The sequence below is a fragment of the Somniosus microcephalus genome, unplaced genomic scaffold, assembly GCF_052327205.1.
Source record: "Somniosus microcephalus isolate GS21.2 unplaced genomic scaffold, FLI_Smic_1.0 unresolved_chr2, whole genome shotgun sequence".
Classification (NCBI taxonomy): Eukaryota; Metazoa; Chordata; class Chondrichthyes; order Squaliformes; family Somniosidae; genus Somniosus; species Somniosus microcephalus.
In genome coordinates, this window is record NW_028225180.1 from 70,904,295 (window position 1) to 70,926,695 (window position 22,401).

Genomic DNA, 22,401 nt, shown 5'->3' on the forward strand with positions numbered 1-22,401 from the left:
CGCCATCCCCTTCCTCTGTCCCCTCACCCTCCCCTCCTCCTACCCTCCTCTGTCCACTCACCCTCCCCTCTCCTCTGTCACCTCCACCCTCCCCTCCTCTGTCCTCCTCACCCTCCCCTCCTCTGTTCCCCTCACCCTCCCCTCCTCTGTCCCCTCCACCCTCCCCTCCTCTGTCCCCTCCCCCTCCCCTCCTCTGTCCCCTCCCCCTCCCCTCCTCTGTCCTCCCCCTCCTCTCTGTCTCCTCCCCTCCTCTGTCTCCTCGCCCTCCCCTCCTCTGTCCCCTCGCCCTCCCCTCCTCTGTCTCCTCGCCCTCCCCTCCTCTGTCCCCTCGCCCTCCCCTCCTCTGTCCCCTCGCCTCCTCGCCCTCCTCTGTCCCCTCGCCCTCCCCTCCTCTGTACCCTCACCCTCCCCTCCTCTGCCCTCCCTCACCCTCCCCTCCTCTGTCTCCTCAACCTCCCCTCCTCTTATCCCCTCACCATCCCCTCCTCTGTCCCCTCCCCCTTCCCTCCTCTGTCTCCTCACCCTCTCCCTCCTCTGTCTCCTCACCCTCCCCTCCTCTGTCTCCCTCTCGCCCTCCCCTCCTCTGTCCCCTCACCCTCCCCTCCTCTGTTTCCTCACCCTCCCCTCCCTCTGTTTCCCTCACCCTCCCCTCCTCTGTTTCCTCACCCTCCCTCCTCTGTCCCCCTCCCCCTCCCCTCCTCTGTCCCCTCACCCCTCCCCTCCTCTGTCTCCTCACCCCTGCCCTCCTCTGTCTCCTCGCCCTCCCCTCCTCTGTCCCCTCACCCTCCCCTCCTCTGTCCCCTCACCCTCCCCTCCTCTGTCCCCTCACCCTCCCCTCATCTGTCTCCTCACCCTCCCCTCCTCTGTCTCCTCGCCCTCCCCCTCCTCTGTCCCCTCACCCTCCCCTCCTCTGTCCCCTCACCCTCCCCTCATCTGTCTCCTCACCCCTCCTCTGTCTCCTCGCCCTCCCCCTCCTCTGTCTCCTCGCCCTCCCCTCCTCTGTCCCCTCGCCCTCCCCTCCTCTGTCTCCTCGCCTCCCCCTCCTCTGTCTCCTCGCCCTCCCCTCCTCTGTCCCCCTCGCCCTCCCCTCCTCTGTCCCCTCGCCCTCCCCTCCTCTGTCCCCTCTCCCTCCCCTTCCTCTGTCCCCTCGCCCTCCCCCTCCTCTGTCCCCCACCCCTCCCCTCCTCTGTCCCCTCACCCTCCCCCTCCTCTGTCCCCTCACCCTCCCCTCCTCTGTCCCCTCACCCTCCCCTCCTCTGTTTCCTCACCCTCACCTCGTCTGTCTCTTCACCCTCCCCTCCTTTGTCCCCTCCCCATCCCCTCCTCTGTCCCCTCCCCTTCCCTCCTCTGTCTCCTCGCCCTCCCCTCCTCTGTCCCTCACCCTCCCCTCCTCTGTCCCTCACCCTCCCCTCCCCTCCTCTGTCCCCTCACCCTCCCCTCCTCTGTCCCCTCACCCTCCCCTCCTCTGTCCCCTCACCCTCCCCTCCTCTGTCCCCTCACCCTCCCCTCCTCTGTCCCCTCACCCCTCCCCTCCTCTGTCCCCTCACCCTCCCCTCCTCTAGTCTCCTCACCCTTCCCCCCTCTGTCTCCTCACCCTCCCCTCCTCTGTCTCCTCACCCTTCCCTCCTCTGTCTCCTCACCCTTCCCTCCTCTGTCTCCTCACCCTTCCCTCCTCTGTCCCCTCCCCCTTCCCTCCTCTGTCCCCTCCCCCTTCCCTCCTCTGTCTCCTCGCCCTCCCCTCCTCTGTCCCCTCGCCCTCCCCTCCTCTGTCCCCTCCCCTCCTCTGTCCCCTCCCCTCCTCTGTCCCCTCGCCCTCCCCTCCTCTGTCCCCTCGCCCTCCCCTCCTCTGTCCCCTCGCCCTCCCCCTCCTCTGTCCCCTCGCCCTCCCCTCCTCTGTCCCCTCGCCCTCCCCTCCTCTGTCCCCTCGCCCTCCCCTCCTCTGTCCCCTCGCCCTCCCCTCCTCTGTCCCCTCGCCCTCCCCTCCTCTGTCCCCTCGCCCTCCCCTCCTCTGTCCCCTCGCCCTCCCCCTCCTCTGTCCCCTCGCCCCTCCCCTCCTCTGTCCCCTCGCCCTCCCCTCCTCTGTCCCCTCGCCCTCCCCCTCCTCTGTCCCCTCGCCCTCCCCTCCTCTGTCTCCTCGCCCTCCCCTCCTCTGTCTCCTCGCCCTCCCCTCCTCTGTCTCCTCGCCCTCCCCTCCTCTGTCTCCTCGCCCTCCCCCTCCTCTGTCTCCTCGCCCTCCCCTCCTCTGTCTCCTCGCCCTCCCCTCCTCTGTCTCCTCGCCCCTCCCCTCCTCTGTCTCCTCGCCCTCCCCCTCCTCCGTCTCCTCGCCCTCCCCTCCTCCGTCTCCTCGCCCTCCCCCTCCTCCGTCTCCTCGCCCTCCCCTCCTCCGTCTCCTCGCCCTCCCCTCCTCCGTCTCCTCGCCCTCCCCTCCTCCGTCTCCTCGCCCTCCCCCTCCTCCGTCCCCTCGCCCTCCCCCTCCTCCGTCCCCCTCGCCCTCCCCTCCTCCGTCCCCTCGCCCTCCCCCTCCTCCGTCCCCTCGCCCTCCCCTCCTCCGTCCCCTCCCCCTCCCCTCCTCCGTCCCCTCCCCCCTCCCCTCCTCCGTCCCTCCCCCTCCCCTCCTCCGTCCCCTCGCCCTCCCCTCCTCCGTCCCCTCGCCCTCCCCCTCCTCCGTCCCCTCGCCCTCCCCTCCTCCGTCCCCTCGCCCTCCCCTCCTCCGTCCCCTCGCCCTCCCCTCCTCCTCCGCCTCCCCTCGCCCTCCCTCCCCGTCCCCTCGCCCTCCCCTCCTCCGTCCCCTCGCCCTCCCCTCCTCCGTCCCCTCGCCCTCCCCCCCTCCGTCCCCTCGCCCTCCCCCCCTCCGTCCCCTCGCCCTCCCCCCCCCTCCGTCCCCTCGCCCTCCCCCCCCTCCGTCCCCTCGCCCTCCCCCCCCTCCGTCCCCCTCGCCCTCCCCCCCTCCGTCCCCTCGCCCTCCCCCCCCTCCGTCCCCTCGCCCTCCCCCCCCTCCGTCCCCTCGCCCTCCCCCCCCTCCGTCCCCTCGCCCTCCCCCCCTCCGTCCCCCTCGCCCTCCCCCCCTCCGTCCCCTCGCCCTCCCCCCCTCCGTCCCCTCGCCCTCCCCCCCTCCGTCCCCTCGCCCCTCCCCCCCTCCGTCCCCTCGCCCTCCCCCCCTCCGTCCCCTCGCCCTCCCCCTCCTCCGTCCCCTCGCCCTCCCCTCCTCCGTCCCCTCGCCCTCCCCTCCTCCGTCCCCTCGCCCTCTCCCCTCCTCCGTCCCCTCGCCCTCCCTCCTCCGTCCCCTCGCCCTCCCTCCCTCCGTCCCCTCGCCCTCCCCTCCTCCGTCCCCTCGCCCTCCCTCCGTCCCTCCGTCCCCTCGCCCTCCCCTCCTCCGTCCCCTCGCCCTCCCCCTCCTCCTCCCCTCGCCCTCCCCTCCCTCCGTCCCCTCGCCCTCCCCTCCCCCTCCCCCTCCCTCCTCCGTCCCCTCGCCCTCCCCTCCCCCTCCCCTCCTCCGTCCCCTCCCCTCCTCCGTCCCCACACCCCCTCCCCTCCTCCGTCCTCACACCCTCCCCTCCTCCGTCCCCTCACCCTCCCCTCCTCCGTCCCCTCACCCTCCCCTCCTCCGTCCCCTCACCTTCCCCATCTCTGTCCCCTCACCCTCCCCTCCTCTGTCCCCTCACCTTCCCCTCCTCTGTCCCCCTCCCCTCCTCTGTCCTCACACACCCTCCCCTTCTCTGTCCCCTCACTCTCCCCCTTTCCTTTTCCCCTTGTCCCCTTTTGAGATGGGTTCCCCCGTTCCCCCCGTTTCCTGTTCCCCGTCCCCCGTTCCCCGTTTCCCCCGTTCCCCGTTTCCCCCTGTTCCCCGTCCCCCGTTCCCCGTTTCCCCCCGTTCCCCGTTTCCCCCCTGTTCCCCGTTTCCCCCGTTTCCCGTTCCCCTGTTTCCCCCGTTCCCCGTCCCCCTGTTCCCCTTGTTCCCTCGTTCCCCTTGTTCCCCTCGTTCCCCTTGTTCCCCATTTCCCCTGTTTTCCCATTTCCCCCGTTTCCCCATTCCCCCCTTTTCCCCCCATTTCCCTATCTCCTTATGCCCCTTCCCTTCCCCCCCCTTCATGGAGAATGAAGTGCAACATGGACACATTTCTCGAAATGTTGCTGAGTGCTATTTGGTGGTTTGCCAAAGCCAGTGGCAGAGTGTTGCGAACTATTGGCTGACGATGCATAAAGTGGATGCACATTGCCAGACAAATGGTGACAGAAGTGGACGCCGGAATTAAAATGCTGCACTGGGTCTAAAATATTCCTCCAACTTGTCCTGTGACTCATGACAGACAGAGGCCACACCAGAAGCTGTTCACCGTTCCTTCAAACCATCTGCCAACTTTTAATTGATCCCCGTTGAATGAGTGGCAGGTTAGATGCAACTTTTCTTCATCCGCCCAAGTTCAAAGGGTGCGATTTCACTGGTGCCTATCGCCACAGCTCCGATATTCAGGAATATTTTTCCTGAGTCTTTTTGTAGGTTTTGTTCTGTCTGATTGCCACCAGTAGTTTGCTCTAAGATATCTCGCAGGCAATCGATTACCTTTCTGGACGTGGGCACCTGCTCCTTCGGCACATTTAAGCATCGCTGCCCCGTCCCGAATGCGGTGTGCGCTGCCTGAGAGGGCGGTGGAAGCAGATTCAATACCAACTTTCAAAAGGGAGAACATTTTGCAGGGCTGTGGGGAAAGAGCAGGCGGGGGGGAGCGGGGCTGATTGGAGAGCTCGACCAAAGAGCCGGCACAGAAAATGTGGGCTGAATGGCCTCCTCCTGTGCTGTAAAACGCTATGGGGGAGAAATTCAGTTGTTAGCGCCAGCCGTTAGCGCCTTAAGAGGGCGATAAGTGGGGCGCGATGCGGCTAGCGCCCGGGCGCGGCGAGACCTGCGCCTACTCGCGAAATTGAGCGGACATTTAGTAGCGGCGCAAAACCGCAACGCCCACTCAGCTGCGCGCGCAGATCCTTACGTCATTTCATGGTGCAACGCCCTTGGTGCGCCCCGAACCGGAACTTCAGTGGCACCCCCCTTTCCGCCTGGCGCTCCCAGCGACTGGTTGACTGGAACGGTTCCCAATCGTTGCGGGGCTGGGGAGGGGGGCGCTATTTAAAGGGGGCTCTTCCTGGCTTTTTGTGGTAGCCATTTTTGGACCACTCCTGTGTGAGAGAGAGAGAGACAAAGGGAGAGAGCTTTCTGCATTGAGTCAGCGCTCGCACAGGTACTTCTGGCTTCAGCCCAGAACTTTGCAGTTGGATTGATTTTTCACCGGCATAACCTTGAGTGGCCACATACTATGGGGGCTGCAATGGGTGGGAACGTTGGGCTTCTCCATTACATTGAGAGGGCTCAGAGACGCCGAGAGAGAGTGCCAATCATGGCCAGACAGAGGAGGGCCAACAGGCGTCGGCACAGGAGGCCTTACCCTCCCAGGGTATACCGCCAGCAGTTCTCCTACCTCAACATGTCTGAGGAGCAGTGTATTCGGAGGCTTTGATTCAGAAGGGAGGTGGTCACTCAGCTCTGCCACCTGCTTCAGACAGATCTGCAGCTTCAGCTGAGGAGCAGGACGTCTCTGTCGGTGGCAGTGAAGGTGACAGTGGCTCTCCACTTCTATGCCACCGGCTCCTTCCAATCCGCTACTGGGGACATTGCCAATGTCTCCCAGTTCGCGGTGCATTGCTGCATCCGCCAAGTCACGAATGCCCTCTTCAAAAGGAGACGTCAGTACATTTCCTTCCCCATGACCCTGGACAAGCAGCAAGAGCGCGCAATGGGATTTGCAAGAATAGCGGGCTTCCCCATGGTCCAGGGTGCCATTGACTGCACGCATGTGGCTTTGCGGGTGCCTCAAGAGAATACCGAGGATTACCGTAACCGGAAGGGGTTCCATTCGTTGAACGTGCAGTTGGTGTGTGACCACAGACAGCTGATACTAGCTGTCAATGCCCGCTTTCCAGGCAGCAGCCACGACGCCTTCACCCTGCACCAGACTTCTGTGGCAGACCTTTTCGAAGCCCCGGCTCACCCAGGAGGATGGCTCCTCGGGGACAAGGGCTATCCTTTGTGCACCTGGCTGATGACCCCGCTCCGTGCGCCCAGCACCCCTGCTGAAGAACAATACAATGAGAGCCATCAAGTGACCAGGAACATCATTGAGCACATAATCGGCGTGCTAAAGCAATGGTTCCGCTGTCTGGACCATTCCGGGGAGCCCTTCAGTACTCGCCTGAGCGAGTCTCCCATTTCGTTGTAGTATGCTGCATGCTGCACAACCTGGCTATCCTCAGGACTCAGCCACTGCCAGCAGACATTGGAGGACCACCAGAGGAGGAGGAGGAGCACCAAGACAGGAGGGAGGCACAAAGTGCAAGGGCCGTCCGTCAGCGGCTTATTGCAAGTCGGTTCTAGGCCCCCTCTGAGGGAATGGCTTGTGCCATTGAAAGAACATGAATGGAACTGTTCCGCAAACCCTGAGCCTGTCAAGGCAACAAATAGTTCAAATAGCAAACATGCACAATCTGAATAAAGACAATTATTTATTTAACAAACTCTGTGCCTTTCCCACATGACAAACAAATACAGAGAAACCCCCCAAAAAAACAGTCAGACACATAACTGGCTCGAACAACCTGGAGACAATGAACAAAAGAGTTAACCAAAAATGACCATGCTCCTCGGCCTTCACTAAAAAAATTCACAGCGTTTTGCCACACCTCCTACTTTTTGGCCTGCGAGGGTGATCTGCTTCGCTTGCGAGATTGGCCCCTTCCCACCCTGCAGCTCCTCCGCAATGGGATCCCAGTGGCTGCAGCAAGGCTGGGGGAAGGCTGCTGAGTGTCAGAAACTGAGTCGGCAGATGCCCTTGGGGGACGGCCTGGACCAGCTCTGGGCCTGGAGGGCCCGGCTGCTGACTGCTGCAACTCTGCATGGGCGGCAGCAGTCTGTCCGTCCTATGGGTGGTGGCAGCTGCAGTGGAGGAGTGATAGTGTTGGCAGCAGGAATGCTGCCATCCTGACAGAGCACAGGCACTCCCTGGTTGGACGACACACTGGCACTCGCACGGGGCAGCACTGCAGCATGCGGAGCAATCTGCTGAAGCACAGACTGCTGGCTTGCTGCGGCGCGGCGAGGGCCCCGGCGAATCCTGCCCGATCCAGCGAGGGTGGCAGCAGTCAGTGCTCGTGTGACCCTAATCTGTGTCTGCATCAGACCAGCCAATGACTGCATGGCACCACTAAGCACTTGCGTTGAAGCCGCCTGTGCTGCACCGAAGTCCTGCAGACTCCTTGCCAGTGCTGCACCGAAGTGCTGCAGACTCCTTGCCTGTGCTGCACCGAAGTCCTGCAGACTCCTTGCCTGTGCTGCCCCGAATTCCTGTACACTCATTGCCAGTGACTCTATGGAGTCAGGCATCCTTGCCACTGCAGCCATGAGCTCAGTGTGCCTGTGCTCCGCCTGGGCGCCCATTTCAGCGAGGAGCCGCACCTCCTCTGCGCTCACTGTAGCAGGACTGGAGGCCATACTCTCCCTCCGGGGAGAAGGCCGCCGAGCTTCCCTACCCCCCCCCCACGTTGCTGCAGCCCGCTGGGCCCCAGAGCTTCACCCTCCTCAGACCCTTCCCCCCCTGCTCCCCTCCAGGGAAGACGTGTCCCCATTATGGCCATGGGCTGCCTCGGCTGAGGGTGGCACTGATGGTCCGGCTTCCTCTTCCTCCTCGCCTTCAGAATCACTCACAGTGGCAGCTTGAGGGCCCGCCTCCTCACCTGGCGAATCAGCATCTGAAAGCAGGGAGGTACACAAGTTGCTTTAGCATGAGGACAGGGCGGCAGCGAGGGAGGCATGAGTGCTGCAATGTACTGTATTGGTTCGATAGTGGCAAAGGATGCTGGTGTGAGGCACAAGTGGAAGGAGAGAGGTCAAAAAGGTGATGACCTTACCATTGCTGTCCAGAACAGGGTCAGCATCTCCAGTGGTGACAGGACCACTCATCCGGCCTGCCATAATCCGTTCCACTCGCTGCTCCAGATCGCTGAGCTCTTTAAGGTCAGGACGGCCTCCCCCGGTCCGTTGGTGCTGCCTCCTATTGTGCGCCAGCTTGCCCTGCAAGAAAAAGGACGGGGTCTGAGTACAGTGTGAAGCCCTGATCTTGGCTGCACTGCCTCCCATGGTTGAATAGCCCTTACAGTGTGTAAAGTGCTGAATGTGCATGTGAGTTTCATGAAAGGCCCATAGGTGTTGGATGAGGGCTAGGCATTGGGGCTTTCAGGACCCTTTGGCCATAAAGTGAGGTGCACATGCAGGGATGAAGAGGATACTGGAAAGGGTACTCACCCTGACAACCCGAGTGAGGTCGTTGAACTTCTTCCTGCATTGCACAGGGGTCCTAGGCACCATGCTGCTGGAGGTCACTGTGTGCCACCTCCCTCCAAGCTTTTCGATATTCGTTGGGCAGCGGCCTCCTGCCACTGTCCGGAAACAGGATAGATCGCCTGCGCTCCACTGCGCCAACCAGAACCTTCAGGGCCCCCTCACTGAACCGTTGCGCTTGCTCCCTGGCCCTCTCCATGGTCCTAGGCGTTAGAATGTCGCAGCAGGTCTGTCTAGGCCGAGAATCAGGGCTCCAATGTGCAGGGCGTGGCTGCAAGCCAAATCGACGCTCCCCCTTTAAGAGGTGACCGGCGCCAGCGTGTCTGCCTGCAATCGCTAACTGGCCGCACCTGCGCTGCGCCCATCCTCGGTGGTAGCGCCTCGCCTCTCCGGCTTAACGCCTTAGGACAGTCGTGCAGCGCCTGCTTTAGCGCACCAAGCACCTCTTGGGGCGATGCAAGTCAATTTCGCTGAAGGTGGCGATAATTTGCGCCGTGCGCTAAATTTAGCGCACGCTGGACTATAACGCCCCAAACGTGGCGATACTGATTTTCTAGGCCTATGATTCCTGGGTCTCTACTCTGCCATTTGAGTGGCGAGGCCCCGTTGAACCTCTAACAATTGGAAAACCGCAAATGTAACGCCCCTATTTAAGAAAGGAGGGAAACAGAAAGCAGGCAACTATCGACCAGTTAGCCTAACATCTGTCGTTGTGAAAATGCTGGAGTCCTTCATTAAGGAAGCAGTAGCAGGGCATTTGGAAAATCATAATGTAGTCAAGCAGAGTCAGCATGGTTTTATGAAAGGGAAATCATGTTTAACAAATTTGCTGGAGTTCTTTGAGGATGTTACAAGCAGGGTGGACAAAGGTGAGCCAGTGGATGTGGTGTATTTGGATTTCCAGAAGGCATTCGATAAGGTGCCACATAAAAAGGTTACTGCATAAGATAAGAGCTCACAGAGTTGGGGGTAAGATATTAGCATGGATAGAGAATTGGCTAACTAACAGAAAACAGAGAGTCGGGATAAATGGGTAATTTTCTGGTTGGCAAACGGTAACTAGTGGGGTGCCACAGGGATCAGTGCTGGGGCCTCAACTATTTACAATCTACATTAATGACTTGGATGAAGGGACCGAGTGTAATGTAGCCAAGTTTGCGGATGATACAGGGATGGGTGGGAAAGCAAGTTGTGCAGAGGATTCAAAGAATCTGCAAATGGATATAGACAGGCTAAGTGAGTGGGAAAACATTTGGCAGATGGAATATAATGTGGGAAAGTGCGAGGTTATACATTTCGGCAGGAAAAATAAAAAAGCAAATTATTATTTCAATGGAGAGAGATTACAAAATGCTACAGTTCAGAGGGACCTGGGGGGGTCCTTGTGCATGAAACACAAAAAGTTAGCATGCAGGTACAGCAAGTAATCAAAAAGGCAAATGGAATGTTGGCCTTTATTGCAAGGGGGTTGGAGTATAAAAGCAGGGAAGTCCTGCTACAACTGTACAGGGTATCGGTGAGACCACACCTTGAGTACTGCGTACAGTTTTGGTCTCCTTATTTAAGGAAGGATATACTTGCATTGGAAGCAGTTCAGAGACGATTCACACGGTTAATTCCAGAGATGAGGGGGTTGACTTATGAGGAACGGTTGAGCAGGCTGGGCCTATACTCATTGGAGTTTAGAAGAATGAGAGGTGATCTTATTGAAACATATAAGATACTGAGGGAGCTCGACAAGGTAGATGCAGAGAGGATGTTTCCCCTCGTGGGGAAATCTAGAACTCGGGGGCACAGTTTCAGAATAAGGGGTCGCCCATTTAAGACGGAGATGAGGAGGAATTTCTTCTCTCAGAGGGTTGTGAGTCTTTGGAATTCTCTACCCCGGAGAGCTGTGGAGGCGGAGTCACTGAATATATTCAAGGCGGAGATTGACAGACATTTGAACGACAAGGGAGTCAAGGGGTATGGGGAGCGGGAAAGTGGTGTTGCGGCCAAGATTGGATCAGCCATGATCTTACTTAATGGCGGAGCAGGCTCGAGGGGCCGATTGGCCGACTCCTGCTCCTGTTTCTTCTGTTCTTATGTTCTAATCTCCTCCAGCCCCACAACCCCCCCGAGATATGTGCGCTCCTCTAATTCTGCCCTCCTGAGCATCTCTGATTATAATCACTCAACCATTGGTGGTCATGCCTTCTGTTGCCTAGGCCCCAGGCTCTGGAATTCCCTCCCTAAACCTCTCCGCCTCTCTCTCCTCCTTTAAGACTCTCCTTAATACCGACCTCTTTGACCAAGCTTTTGGTCACCTGCTCTAATTTCTCCTTAGGTGCCTCGGTGTCAAATTTTTTGTCTTATAACACTCCGGTGCAGCGCGATGGGTCGTTTTACTACATTAAAGGCGCTACATAAATACAAGTTCTTGTTGTCAGGGCAGCCGATTGGGTCGAGTTAACATGGTGGCTGGGAATTGGGGGAGTGGGCCACAGTGTACAATGGGGGACTGAGTCACTGTGTACACTGGGGGATGAGTCACTGTGTACAATGGGGGAGTGAGTCACTGTGTACACTGGGGGAGTGAGTCACTGTGTACACTGGGGGAGTGAGTCACTGTGAACAATGGGGGAGTGAGTCACTGTGTACAGTGGGGGAGTGAGTCACTGTGTACAATGGGGGAGTGAGTCACTGTGTACACTGGGGGAGTGAGTCACTGTGTACAATGGGGGAGTGAGTCACTGTGTACAATGGGGGAGTGAGTCACTGTGTACAATGGGGGAGTGAGTCACTGTACAATGGGGGAGTGAGTCACTGTGTACACTGGGGGAGTGAGTTACTGAGTACACTGGGGGAGTGAGTCACTGTGTACACTGGGGGAGTGAGTCACTGTGTACAATGGGGGAGCGAGTCACTGTGTACAATGAGGGAGTGAGTCACTGTGTACAATGGGGGAGTGAGTCACTGTGTACAATGGGGGAGTGAGTCACTGTACACTGGGGGAGTGAGTCACTGTACACTGGGGGAGTGAGTCACTGTGTACAGTGGGGGAGTGAGTCACTGTGTACAATGGGGGAGTGAGTCACTGTGTACAATGGGGGAGTGAGTCACTGTGTACACTGGGGGAGTGAGTCACTGTGTACACTGGGGGAGTGAGTCACTGTGTACAATGGGGGAGTGAGTCACTGTGTACAATGGGGGAGTGAGTCACTACAATGGGGGAGTGAGTCACTGTGTACAATGGGGGAGTGAGTCACTGTGTACACTGGGGGAGTGAGTTACTGAGTACACTGGGGGAGTGAGTCACTGTGTACACTGGGGGAGTGAGTCACTGTGTACAATGGGGGAGCGAGTCACTGTGTACAATGAGGGAGTGAGTCACTGTGTACAATGGGGGAGTGAGTCACTGTACAGTGGGGGAGTGAGTCACTGTGTACAATGGGGGAGTGAGTCACTGTGTACAATGGGGGAGTGAGTCACTGTGTACAATGGGGGAGTGAGTCACTGTGTACAATGGGGGAGTGAGCCATGTGTACACTGGGGGAGTGAGTCACTACAATGGGCGAGTGAGTCACTGTGTACAATGGGGGAGTGAGTCACTGTGTACACTGGGGGAGTGAGTCACTGTGTACAATGGGGGAGTGAGTCACTGTGTACACTGCGGGAGTGAGTTACTGAGTACACTGGGGGAGTGAGTCACTGTGTACAGTGACGGAGTGAGTCACTGTGTACAATGGGGGAGTGAGTCACTGTGTACACTGGGGGAGTGAGTCACTGTGTACAATGGGGGAGTGAGTCACTGTGTACAATGGGGGAGTGAGTCACTGTGTACACTGGGGGAGCGAGTCACTGTGTACACTGGGGGAGCGAGTCACTGTGTACAATGGGGGAGTGAGTCACTGTGTACACTGGGGGAGTGGGTCACCGTGTACAATGGGGGAGTGAGTCACTGTGTACAATGGGGGAGTGAGTCACTGTGTACACTGGGGGAGTGAGTCACTGTGTACACTGGGGGAGTGAGTCACTGTGTACACTGGGGGAGTGAGTCACTGTGTACACTGGGGGAGTGAGTCACTGTACAATGGGGGAGTGAGTCACTGTGTACAATGGGGGAGTGAGTCACTGTGTACACTGGGGGAGTGAGTCACTGTGTACACTGGGGGAGTGAGTCACTGTGTACAATGGGGGAGTGAGTCACTGTGTACAGTGGGGGAGTGAGTCACTGTGTACAATGGGGGAGTGAGTCACTGTGTACAATGGGGAAGTGAGTCACTGTACAATGGGGGAGTGAGTCACTGTGTACAATGGCGGAGTGAGTCACTGTGTACAATGGGGGAGTGAGTCACTGTGTACAATGGGAGAGTGAGTCACTGTACAATGGGGGAGTGAGTCACTGTGTACACTGGGGGAGTGAGTCACTGTGTACAATGGGGGAGTGAGTCACTGCATACACTGGGGGAGTGAGTCACTGTGTACACTGGGGGAGTGAGTCACTGTGTACACTGGGGGAGTGAGTCACTGTGTACACTGGGGGAGTGAGTCACTGTGTCCAATGGGGGAGTGAGTCACTGTGTACACTGGGGGAGTGAGTCACTGTGTACAATGGGGGAGTGAGTCACTGTGTACAGTGGGGGAGTGAGTCACTGTACAATGGGGGAGTGAGTCACTGTGTACGCTGGGGGAGTGAGTCACTGTGTACAGTGGGGGAGTGAGTCACTGTGTACAATGGGGGAGTGAGTCACTGTGTACACTGGGGGAGTGAGTCACTGTGTACAATGGGGGAGTGAGTCACTGTGTACAATGGGGGAGTGAGTCACTGTGTACACTGGGGGAGTGAGTCACTGTGTACACTGGGGGAGTGAGTCACTGTGTACACTGGGGGAGTGAGTCACTGTACACTGGGGGAGTGAGTCACTGTGTACACTGGGGGAGTGAGTCACTGTGTACACTGGGGGAGTGAGTCACTACAATGGGGGAGTGAGTCACTGTGTACAATGGGGGCGTGAGTCACTGTGTACACTGGGGGAGTGAGTCACTGTGTACACTGGGGGAGTGAGTCACTGTGTACACTGGGGGAGTGAGTCACTGTGTACAGTGGGGGAGTGAGTCACTGTGTACACTGGGGGAGTGAGTCACTGTGTACACTGGGGGAGTGAGTCACTGTACACTGGGGGAGTGAGTCACTGTGTACAATGGGGGAGGGAGTCACTGTGTACAATGGGGGAGTGAGTCACTGTGTACAGTGGGGGAGTGAGTCACTGTGTACAGTGGGGGAGTGAGTCACTGTGTACACTGGGGGAGTGAGTCACTGTGTACATTGGGGGAGTGAGTCACTGTGTACAATGGGGGAGTGAGTCACTGTGTACACTGGGGGAGTGAGTCACTGTACAATGGGGGAGTGAGTCACTGTGTACACTGGGGGAGTGAGTCACTGTACAATGGGGGAGTGGGTCAATGTACAATGGGGGAGTGGGTCACTGTGTGCAGTGACGGAGCGAGTCACTGTGTACAATGACGGAGTTGGTCATGGTGTACGGGTTGGTGAGTGAGCATACAGGGCTTGCAGACAAATGGCCGTCTCTTTAGGAAAATATGTCTGATTCTAAAGATAATAAAGCGCTGATTGAATCACATTGTTCAGCTGGGGTGTTGTAGTCTGTCACTCGATTCATCATTTAGTCTGTGGTAGGCGGGAAATGGGTGGTTTAATCTTTATATATAATGATTAAAAAACAATTCTACCCTCCTTACTGTTTACTACATTTCCAAGCTTTGTTTCACCGGCTTACTTTGAAATGATGCCCTGTCTCCCCAGGCCCAGGTCATTAATATATATCATAAAGACCAGTGGTCCCAACACCGACCCCTGGGGAACTCCACTGTAAACTTCCCTCCAGTCTGAAAAACAACCGTTCACCACTACTCTCTGCTTTCTGTCCCTTAGCCAATTCCGTATCCACGCTGCCACTGTCCCTTTAATCCCAGGGGCTTCAATTTTGCTAACAAGTCTATTATGTGGTGCTTTGCCAAACGCTTTCTGAAAGTCCATAACATGAGAACACCATAGACTCGTCTCACCTACCCTTCAAATCCACCAGTCAGTTTCTTTCCTCTTTCATCACTCTTTTTTTAAAAAAAACTGGCTCCCACCCTTGTTCCCAATGTGTTCCACAATTAGATCGCCCTCTTGGTCTAAAAAAAATGGTTATCTAAATGTCCTATATTCTTATCTCCTGATCTGAGGAAGGACATACTTGCCTTAGAGGCGGTGCAACAACGGTTCACTCGCTTGATACCTGGGATGAGAGGGTTGTCCTATGAGGAAAGATTGAGTAGATTGGGCCGATACTCTCTGGAGTTTAGAAGAATGAGAGGTGATCTCATTGAAACATACATGATTCTGAGGGGGATTGACAGGGTAGATGCTGAGAGGTTGTTTCCCCTGGCTGGAGTGTTTAGAACTCGGGGGGCATAGTCTCAGGATTAGGGGTCGGCTATTTAGGACTGAGATGAGGAGGAATTTCTTCACTCAGAGGGTGGTGAATCTTAGGAATTCTCTACCCCAGAGGGCCGTGGATGCTGAATCGTTGAGTATATTTAAGGCTGAGATAGATTTTTGGACTCCAGGGGAATCAAGGGATATGGGGATTGGCCGGAAAGTGGAGTTGAGGTTGGAGATCAGTCATGATCTTATTAAATAGCGGAGAAGGCTCGAGGGGCTGAATGACCGACTCCTGCTCCTAATTTTTATGTTCCTTGGCTACCATTATTGGCCCACTCCACCCAATTTAGCGTCATCCACAAATTTAAACACTTTACCCAACATTCTCCTGAATGTCATTTATAAAAAATAATAAAGAATAACACTGACCCCTTTGGAACTCCTTTGGTTCCCACTCTGACTCCCTCTTCCCCTCATTACACACTGTTGTCTACCATTTAGCAATGCATTAGTCCAGGCTAACACTTTGCCATCAATCCCATGGGCCACTCCTTGGGAATTAGTCTGTTACATGGGGCAGGTGTAGTGTGAGGCTGGGGTTATATTGCTGGGCTAACAATCCAGGGAACATGCATTCAAATCTCACCGTGGACTGTTTGAGAATTTTAATTCAGTTTAGCAAATCTGGAAGTAAAAAGCTGGTCCCGTTAGAAGTGACCGTGAAGCTGTCGGATTGTCGTAAACACCCAAAAGGTTCACAGATGTCCTTTAGGGAAGGAGACCTGCCGTCATTACCCGGTCTGGACACCCACGGCCCACCTTGATCCAGGTAGGTGACACCCACTGCCCACCTTGACCCAGGTAGGTGACACCCACTGCCCACCTTGATCCAGGTAGGTGACACTCACTGCCCACCTTGATCCAGGGAGGTGACACCCACGGCCCATCTTGATCCAGGTAGGTGACACTCACTGCCCACCTTGATCCAGGTAGGTGACACCCACGGCCCACCTTGATCCAGGGAGGTGACACTCACTGCCCACCTTGATCCAGGGAGGTGACACCCGCTGCCCACCTTGATCCAGGGAGGTGACACTTACTGCCCACCTTGATCCAGGGAGGTGACACCCACTGCCCACCTTGATCCAGGGAGGTGACACCCACTGCCCACCTTGATCCAGGGAGGTGACACCCGCTGCCCACCTTGATCCAGGGAGGTGACACTTACTGCCCACCTTGATCCAGGGAGGTGACACCCACTGCCCACCTTGATCCAGGTAGGTGACACCCACTGCCCACCTTGATCCAGGTAGGTGACACTCACTGCCCACCTTGATCCAGGGAGGTGACACCCACTGCCCACCTTGATCCAGGTAGGTGACACTCACTGCCCACCTTGATCCAGGGAGGTGACACCCACTGCCCACCTTGATCCAGGGAGGTGACACCCACTGCCCACCTTGATCCAGGTAGGTGAAACCCACTGCCCACCTTGATCCAGGTAGGTGACACCAACTGCCCACCTTGATCCAGGTAGGTGACACCCACTGCCCACCTTGATCCAGGTAGGTGACACTCACTGCCCACCTTGATCCAGGTAGGTGACACCCACTGCCCACCTTGATCCAGGTAGGTGACACTCACTGCCCACCTTGATCCAGGGAGGTGACACCCACTTTTCCACGAGACCTGTAACTTCCTCAAAGATCTAATTGGAGGGTTCATCAATTGTGCCTTTTTTTTTAAAGATTGGGATCACGTTTGCAGCTTCCCAATCCATTGGGACATTATCTGGTTTCTAACACTTCACCTGCCCCTATTCTTTAACACAGAGGCTAAACTGAAACCTCCACTCAGACCCATCTCGCCAAATGCAAGGCCTGACCACATCTTCACTCCAGTAGTGTTGCCATGGAGATCAACAAGGCCTCTTTAACTGTTGGCCTGCAATATCTGCTTCTTCTCACTGTGTGGTGCTATAAGTGAACGCCACGATTTAGTTGTACTGCTTTAAGTACCCGATTTTTGCCACTGGGTGGTAGTGTGTTCTAAACAAATAAGGAAATTGTAACGCAAAACAGAGAATGCTGGAAATGCAGAGCAGGACGGTGGAGTAAAATGACAGGGACCGTTCATCACCAGAACTGGGCGGGAAGTGAACAACGAGAGTGGGTGGGTGAGGGGCGGTGAGGAAGAAGATAGAAATATGTCAGAGACCCTCGTCCTCCTCGTCACCCTCGTCCTTCTCTTCACCCTCGTCCTCCCTCACCCTCGTCCTCGCCCTCATCCTCGTCCTCCTCTTCACCCTTGTCCTCCCTCACCCTCATCCTCCTCTTCACCCTTGTCCTCGTCCTCGCCCTTGTCCTCGCCCTTGTCCTCATCCTCCTTCACCCTCGTCCTCCCCCTCGTCCTCGCCCTCGTCCTCGTCCTCCTCTTTACCCTTGTCCTCACCCTCGCCCTCGCCCTTACCCTCCCCCTCGTCCTCCCCCTCCCCCTCGTCCTCACCCTCCCCCTCGTCCTCACCCTCCCCCTCGTCCTCACCCTCCCCCTCGTCCTCACCCTCCCCCTCGTCCTCACCCCCGCCCCCGTCCTCACCCTCGTCCTCGTCCTCCTCTTCACCCTCGTCTTCACCCTCACCCTCGTCCTCCTCTTCACCCTCGTCCTCCTCTTCACCCTCGTCCTCCTCTTCACCCTCGTCCTCATCTTCACCCCCTCGTCCTCGCCCCCGCCCTCGTCCTCACCCCCGCCCTCGTCCTCACCCCCGCTCTCGTCCTCACCCTTGCCCTCGTCCTCGCCCTCGTCCTCGCCCTCCTCTTCACCCTCGTCCTCACCCTCACCCTCGTCGTCCTCTTCACCCTCGTCCTCATCTTCACCCTCAATCTTCTCCTCGCCCTCGTCCTCACCGAGAACCTTGAGATGTTGCTGGTAAAAACTGCTGCCAGTGTGTGCTTCACTGAATCACTGAACTTGGTACTCTTTACAATCTTTCCTGCAAGTAGCCCATTCATATGTGGACTAAACTGAGGGCGTTGGCAAGCAGTTCAGATATTGGGACATCATGATTGGACCAATCACATCCTCACTTGTCATCCGCATGGGCGTTTTTCAACAGTTACCAGCGGGCAACGTTTAAGAGAAAACCACTGGCTTGTATGTTGCACAGACTGGGCTTGTATTCCCTCGAGTTTAGCAGATTAAGGGGTGATCTAATCGAGGTGTTTAAGATGATTAAAGGAGTTGACAGGGTAGATAGAGAGAAACTATTTCCTTTGGTGGGGGGAGTCCAGAACAAGGGGGCATAACCTTAAAATTAGAGCCAGGCCGTTCAGGGGTGATGTCAGGAAGCACTTCTTCACACAAAGGGCGGTGGAAATCTGCAACTCTCTCCCCAAAAAAGCTGTTGAGGCTGGGGGTCAATTGAAAATTTCAGGCCTGAGATTGATCGATTTTTGTTGGGTAAGGGATACGGAACCCAGGCGGGTAGATAGAGTTAAATTACAGATCAGCCATGATCTAACTGAATGGTGGAGCAGGCTCGAGGGGCTGAATGGCCTCCTCCTGTTCCTATGGTTTATTTCTAAACCACCTTCGCGAGGCACAGGGCACCCGTGCTGGACTATTGCTGAGGAGACCCAGTGAGCTCTGCACAGCAGCAGGCAATGCCTTTCCTCACTCAGCCATTTAACAGTTACAATGGTTAATATAGCCCTGAACTCTTGGTCGATCTTATCAGGTATGTTGTTTGACGGTCACAGGATATTCGGTATGACATGGATTCCATTTTAACGCTCCAATTCCTCCAGGACCATGGTCAGGGCAAGGTTAAAGTACTGGGCAAAATATATCAGAGAAGATGGTTCAGTCAGATAGAAAATAATAATTCTGCTCATATCATAAGCACCTTGAGGTGCAACGACTGCTTGTTCTCTCTCGCTACCACTTCTATTATTCATAATATGTGATTATGTAATTGAGAGATACTTGCCCTTTTCCTTTCATCAATCTTTAATCAGCCGTGTCAGCCGTGGCTCAGTGGGTAGCACTCTCGCCTCTGAGTCAGAAGGTCGTGGGTTCGGGTCCCACTCCAGAGACTTGAGCACAAAAATCCAGGCCGACGCTCCCAGTGCAGTACTGAGGGAGCGCCGCACTGTCGGAGGGACAGTACTGAGGGAGCGCCGCACTGTTGGAGGGGCAGTACTGAGGGAGCGCCGCACTGTGGGAGGGACAGTACTGAGGGAGCGCCGCACTGTCGGAGGGGCAGTACTGAGGGAGCGCCGCACTGTCGGAGGGGCAGTACTGAGGGAGAGCTGCACTGTCGGAGGGGCAGTACTGAGGGAGCGCCGCATTGTCGGAGGGGCAGTACTGAGGGAGCGCCGCACTGTCGGAGGGGCAGTACTGAGGGAGCGCCGCACTGTCGGAGGGGCAGTAATGAGGGAGCGCCGCACTGTCGGAGGGGCAGTACTGAGGGAGCGCCGCACTGTTGGAGGTGCCGCCTTATAGATGAGACCTTAAACCGAGACCCCGTCTGCCCTCTCAGGTGGATGTAACAGATCCCATGGCCACTATTTCGAAGAAGAGCAGGGGCGTTCTCCCCGGTGTCCTGGGCCAATATTTATCCCTCAACCAACATCACTAAAAAGCAGATTTATCTGGTTGTTATCACATTGTTGTTTGTGGGAGCTTGCTGTGTAAGAACATACGAATTAGGAGCAGGAGCCAGCCATTCGGCCCCTTGAGCCTGCTCCACCATTCAATAAGATCATGGCTGAACTTCTACATCAACTCCACTTTCCTGCCCTTTCCCCATTTCCCTTGATTCCCTCAGTGTCCAAAAATCTATCGATCTCCGTCTCAATTAAACATCCACAGTCCTCTTGGGGTAGAGCATTTCAAAGATTCACAACCCTCCGAGTGAAGAAATTTCTCCTCATCTCAGTCCTAAATGGGCGACTCCTTATCCTGAGACTATGCCCCCTGGTTCCAGACTCCCCAGCCAGGTGAAACATCCTCTCCGCATCTACCCTGTCAAGCCCTCTAAGAATTTTCTATGTTTCAATTAAATCACCTCATTCTTCTAAACTCCAGAGAATATAGGCTCATTCCACTCAATCTCTCCTCACAGGACAGCCCTCTCATCCCAGGAATCAATCTGGTGAACCTTTGTTGCCCCCTCGCTAAGGCATATATATCCTTCCTTGGGTAAGGTGACCAAAACTGTGCACAGTACTCCAGGTGTGGACTCACCAAAGGCCTGTACAATTGTAGCAGGACTTCCTTACTCTTGTACTCCAACCCCTTTGCAAACACACCTATTTGCCTTCCTTAATGCTTGTACCTGCATGTTGACTTTCTGTGATTTGTGTTCAAGGACCCCCAAATCCCTTTGAATAGCCACATTTCCCAGTCTCTCACCTTTTTAAAAAAAAAAAAATACTCTGTGTTATAAATCTCGCCATTTATCAAGAAACTACTCATGAAATAACGCTGGACGGCCAGCTGGTGGCGCTGTCCAAGGAGCATAAATACTTGGGCGTGGGTCCAGCTTTAAGGGACATTTTGTAAGACAAGGAACTAGTGAAGTACAACTAGACCTCCATGTTCTGAAACAAGTTGATTAAAGCCTTGCTTTATGCTCAAACCAAGTGTGTAGTGAGTTTTATTACGTCACTCTGCTTTTCCATTCTTCCTATCAAAGTGGGTAACTGCACATTTCCCCACATTATACTCCATTTGCCATGTTCTTGCCCACTCACTTAACCTGTCTATATCCCCTTGCAGCCTCCTTGCATCCTCCTCACAGCTTACTTTACCACCTAGCTTTGTATCATCAGCAAACTTGGATATATTACACTTGGTCCCCTCATCTAAGTCATTAATATAGATTGTAAATAGCTGAGGCCAAGCACTAATCCTTGCGGCACCCCACTAGTAACAGCCTGCCATTCGGAAAACGACCCGTTTATCCCTACTCTGTTTTCTGTCTGTTAACCAATCCTCAATCCATGCTAGTATATTACCCCCAATCCCATAAGAACATAAGAAATAGGAGCAAGAGTAGGCCACTTGGCCCCTCGAGCCTGCTCCGCCATTCAATAAGATCATGGCTGATCTTGGGCTCAAAGCAACTTCCCCTAATCTTGTGTAACAGCCTCTTGTGTGGCACCTTATCGAATGCCTTCTGAAAATCCAAATATACTACATCTACTTGGTTACCCCTTATTGACCCTGCTAGTTACACCCTCATAAAACTCTAATAGATTTGTCAAACATGATTTCCCTTTCATAAAACCATGTTGACTCTGCCTAATCCTATTCCAATTTTCCAAGTGCCCTGTTACCACATTCTTAATAATAGATTTTAGCATTTTCCCTCCTGCTGATGTCAGGCTAACTGGCCTATAGTTTCCTGTTTTCTCTCTCCCTCCTTTCTTGAATAGTGGGGTTACATTGCTACCATTCTAGAATCTAGGGAATTTTGGAAAATGGCAACCAATGCATCCACTATTTCTGCAGCCACCTCTTTTAAAACCCTAGGATGTAGGTCATCAGGTCCGGGGGATTTGTGCTGACTTTTAGTCCCATTAATTTCTCGAGTACAATTTCTTTACTAATACTAATTTCTTTAAATTCCTCACTCTCATTAGACCCTTGGTTCCCCACAATTTCCAGTATGTTTTTTGTGTCTTGCACTGTGAAGGCACATACAAAATATTTGTTTACCGTACTCTGTCATTTCTTTATTCTCCATTATATTTTCTCTTGTCGCTGCCTCTAAGGGACCCATGTTTACTTTCGCTGTTTGTATATTTCTTGCTAGTTTACTCTCAATTATTTTCTCCCTCTTGATCAATTTCTCGTGTGCAAATTGGCTGCCGCGTTTCCCTACATTTCAACTACAGTAACTACATTTCGAAACTACTTCATTGGATGTCCTAAGGTTGTAGCAGGTACTATATAAATGCAAGTCTTTCTTTTTAATTGCTGGAGAATATAGCTCAGCTGGTTAGGATATTAAGTGGTGTTGGGCGTGAAGCACGTGGAATACAGGGGATAAAATAGACTATAAAATTAAAACGCACAGGCTGATGACCCATTAATTTTCTGTTGACAAACGCTAATCGTGATTGCCCACCTTTTAGTGCCTCCATTGCTGTGCACCACCAGCTCCGCAGAGTTCCGTGTAGCCTGTCTGTTATGTTACCGCCTGCCAACAAAGAAACACGCACGGAACAAAGCTGCCATCTGACCTGACCTGCATGTCTTCTCAGAACTCATTCAGCTTTGTAGTTCTGGTTGGTGAAATCACTGCCTTGGAATCACCGCCTTGTATTCATCATCTTCTTCTTAGGCAGTCCCTCAGAACCGAGGATGCCTTGCTTCCACACTAAAAAAAAAAAAGATTTCTCAGGTGACTGATGAGTCCAATGCGGGACCTACAGTCTCTGTCACAGGTGGGGCAGACAATGGTTGAAGGGGCGAGTGGGTGGGGTGCTTGGGTTGACATGCGCTCCTTCCGCTGTTTGTGCTTGGCTTCCGCTTGCTCCTGGTGAAGAGACTCGAGGTGATCGGCGCCTCCCCGGCGGCT

The 22,401-nt window shown here is 55.2% G+C and overlaps 1 protein-coding gene across 1 annotated transcript in view; it reads right to left on the bottom strand.

Moving 5' to 3' along the window:
* Positions 1 to 21,600, bottom strand: part of LOC147092801 (pyruvate carboxylase, mitochondrial-like) — an 80,830-nt gene extending 59,230 nt beyond the window's left edge. Inside the window, exons 1-2 of the mRNA XM_085975688.1 lie at positions 21,542 to 21,600; positions 17,508 to 17,748 (exon numbers count right to left, since the gene is read on the bottom strand). Coding sequence (XP_085831814.1) covers positions 17,508 to 17,748; positions 21,542 to 21,600 — 300 coding nt within the window. The remainder of the gene's footprint in view (positions 1 to 17,507; positions 17,749 to 21,541) is intronic.
* Positions 21,601 to 22,401: the final 801 nt, after the last annotated feature.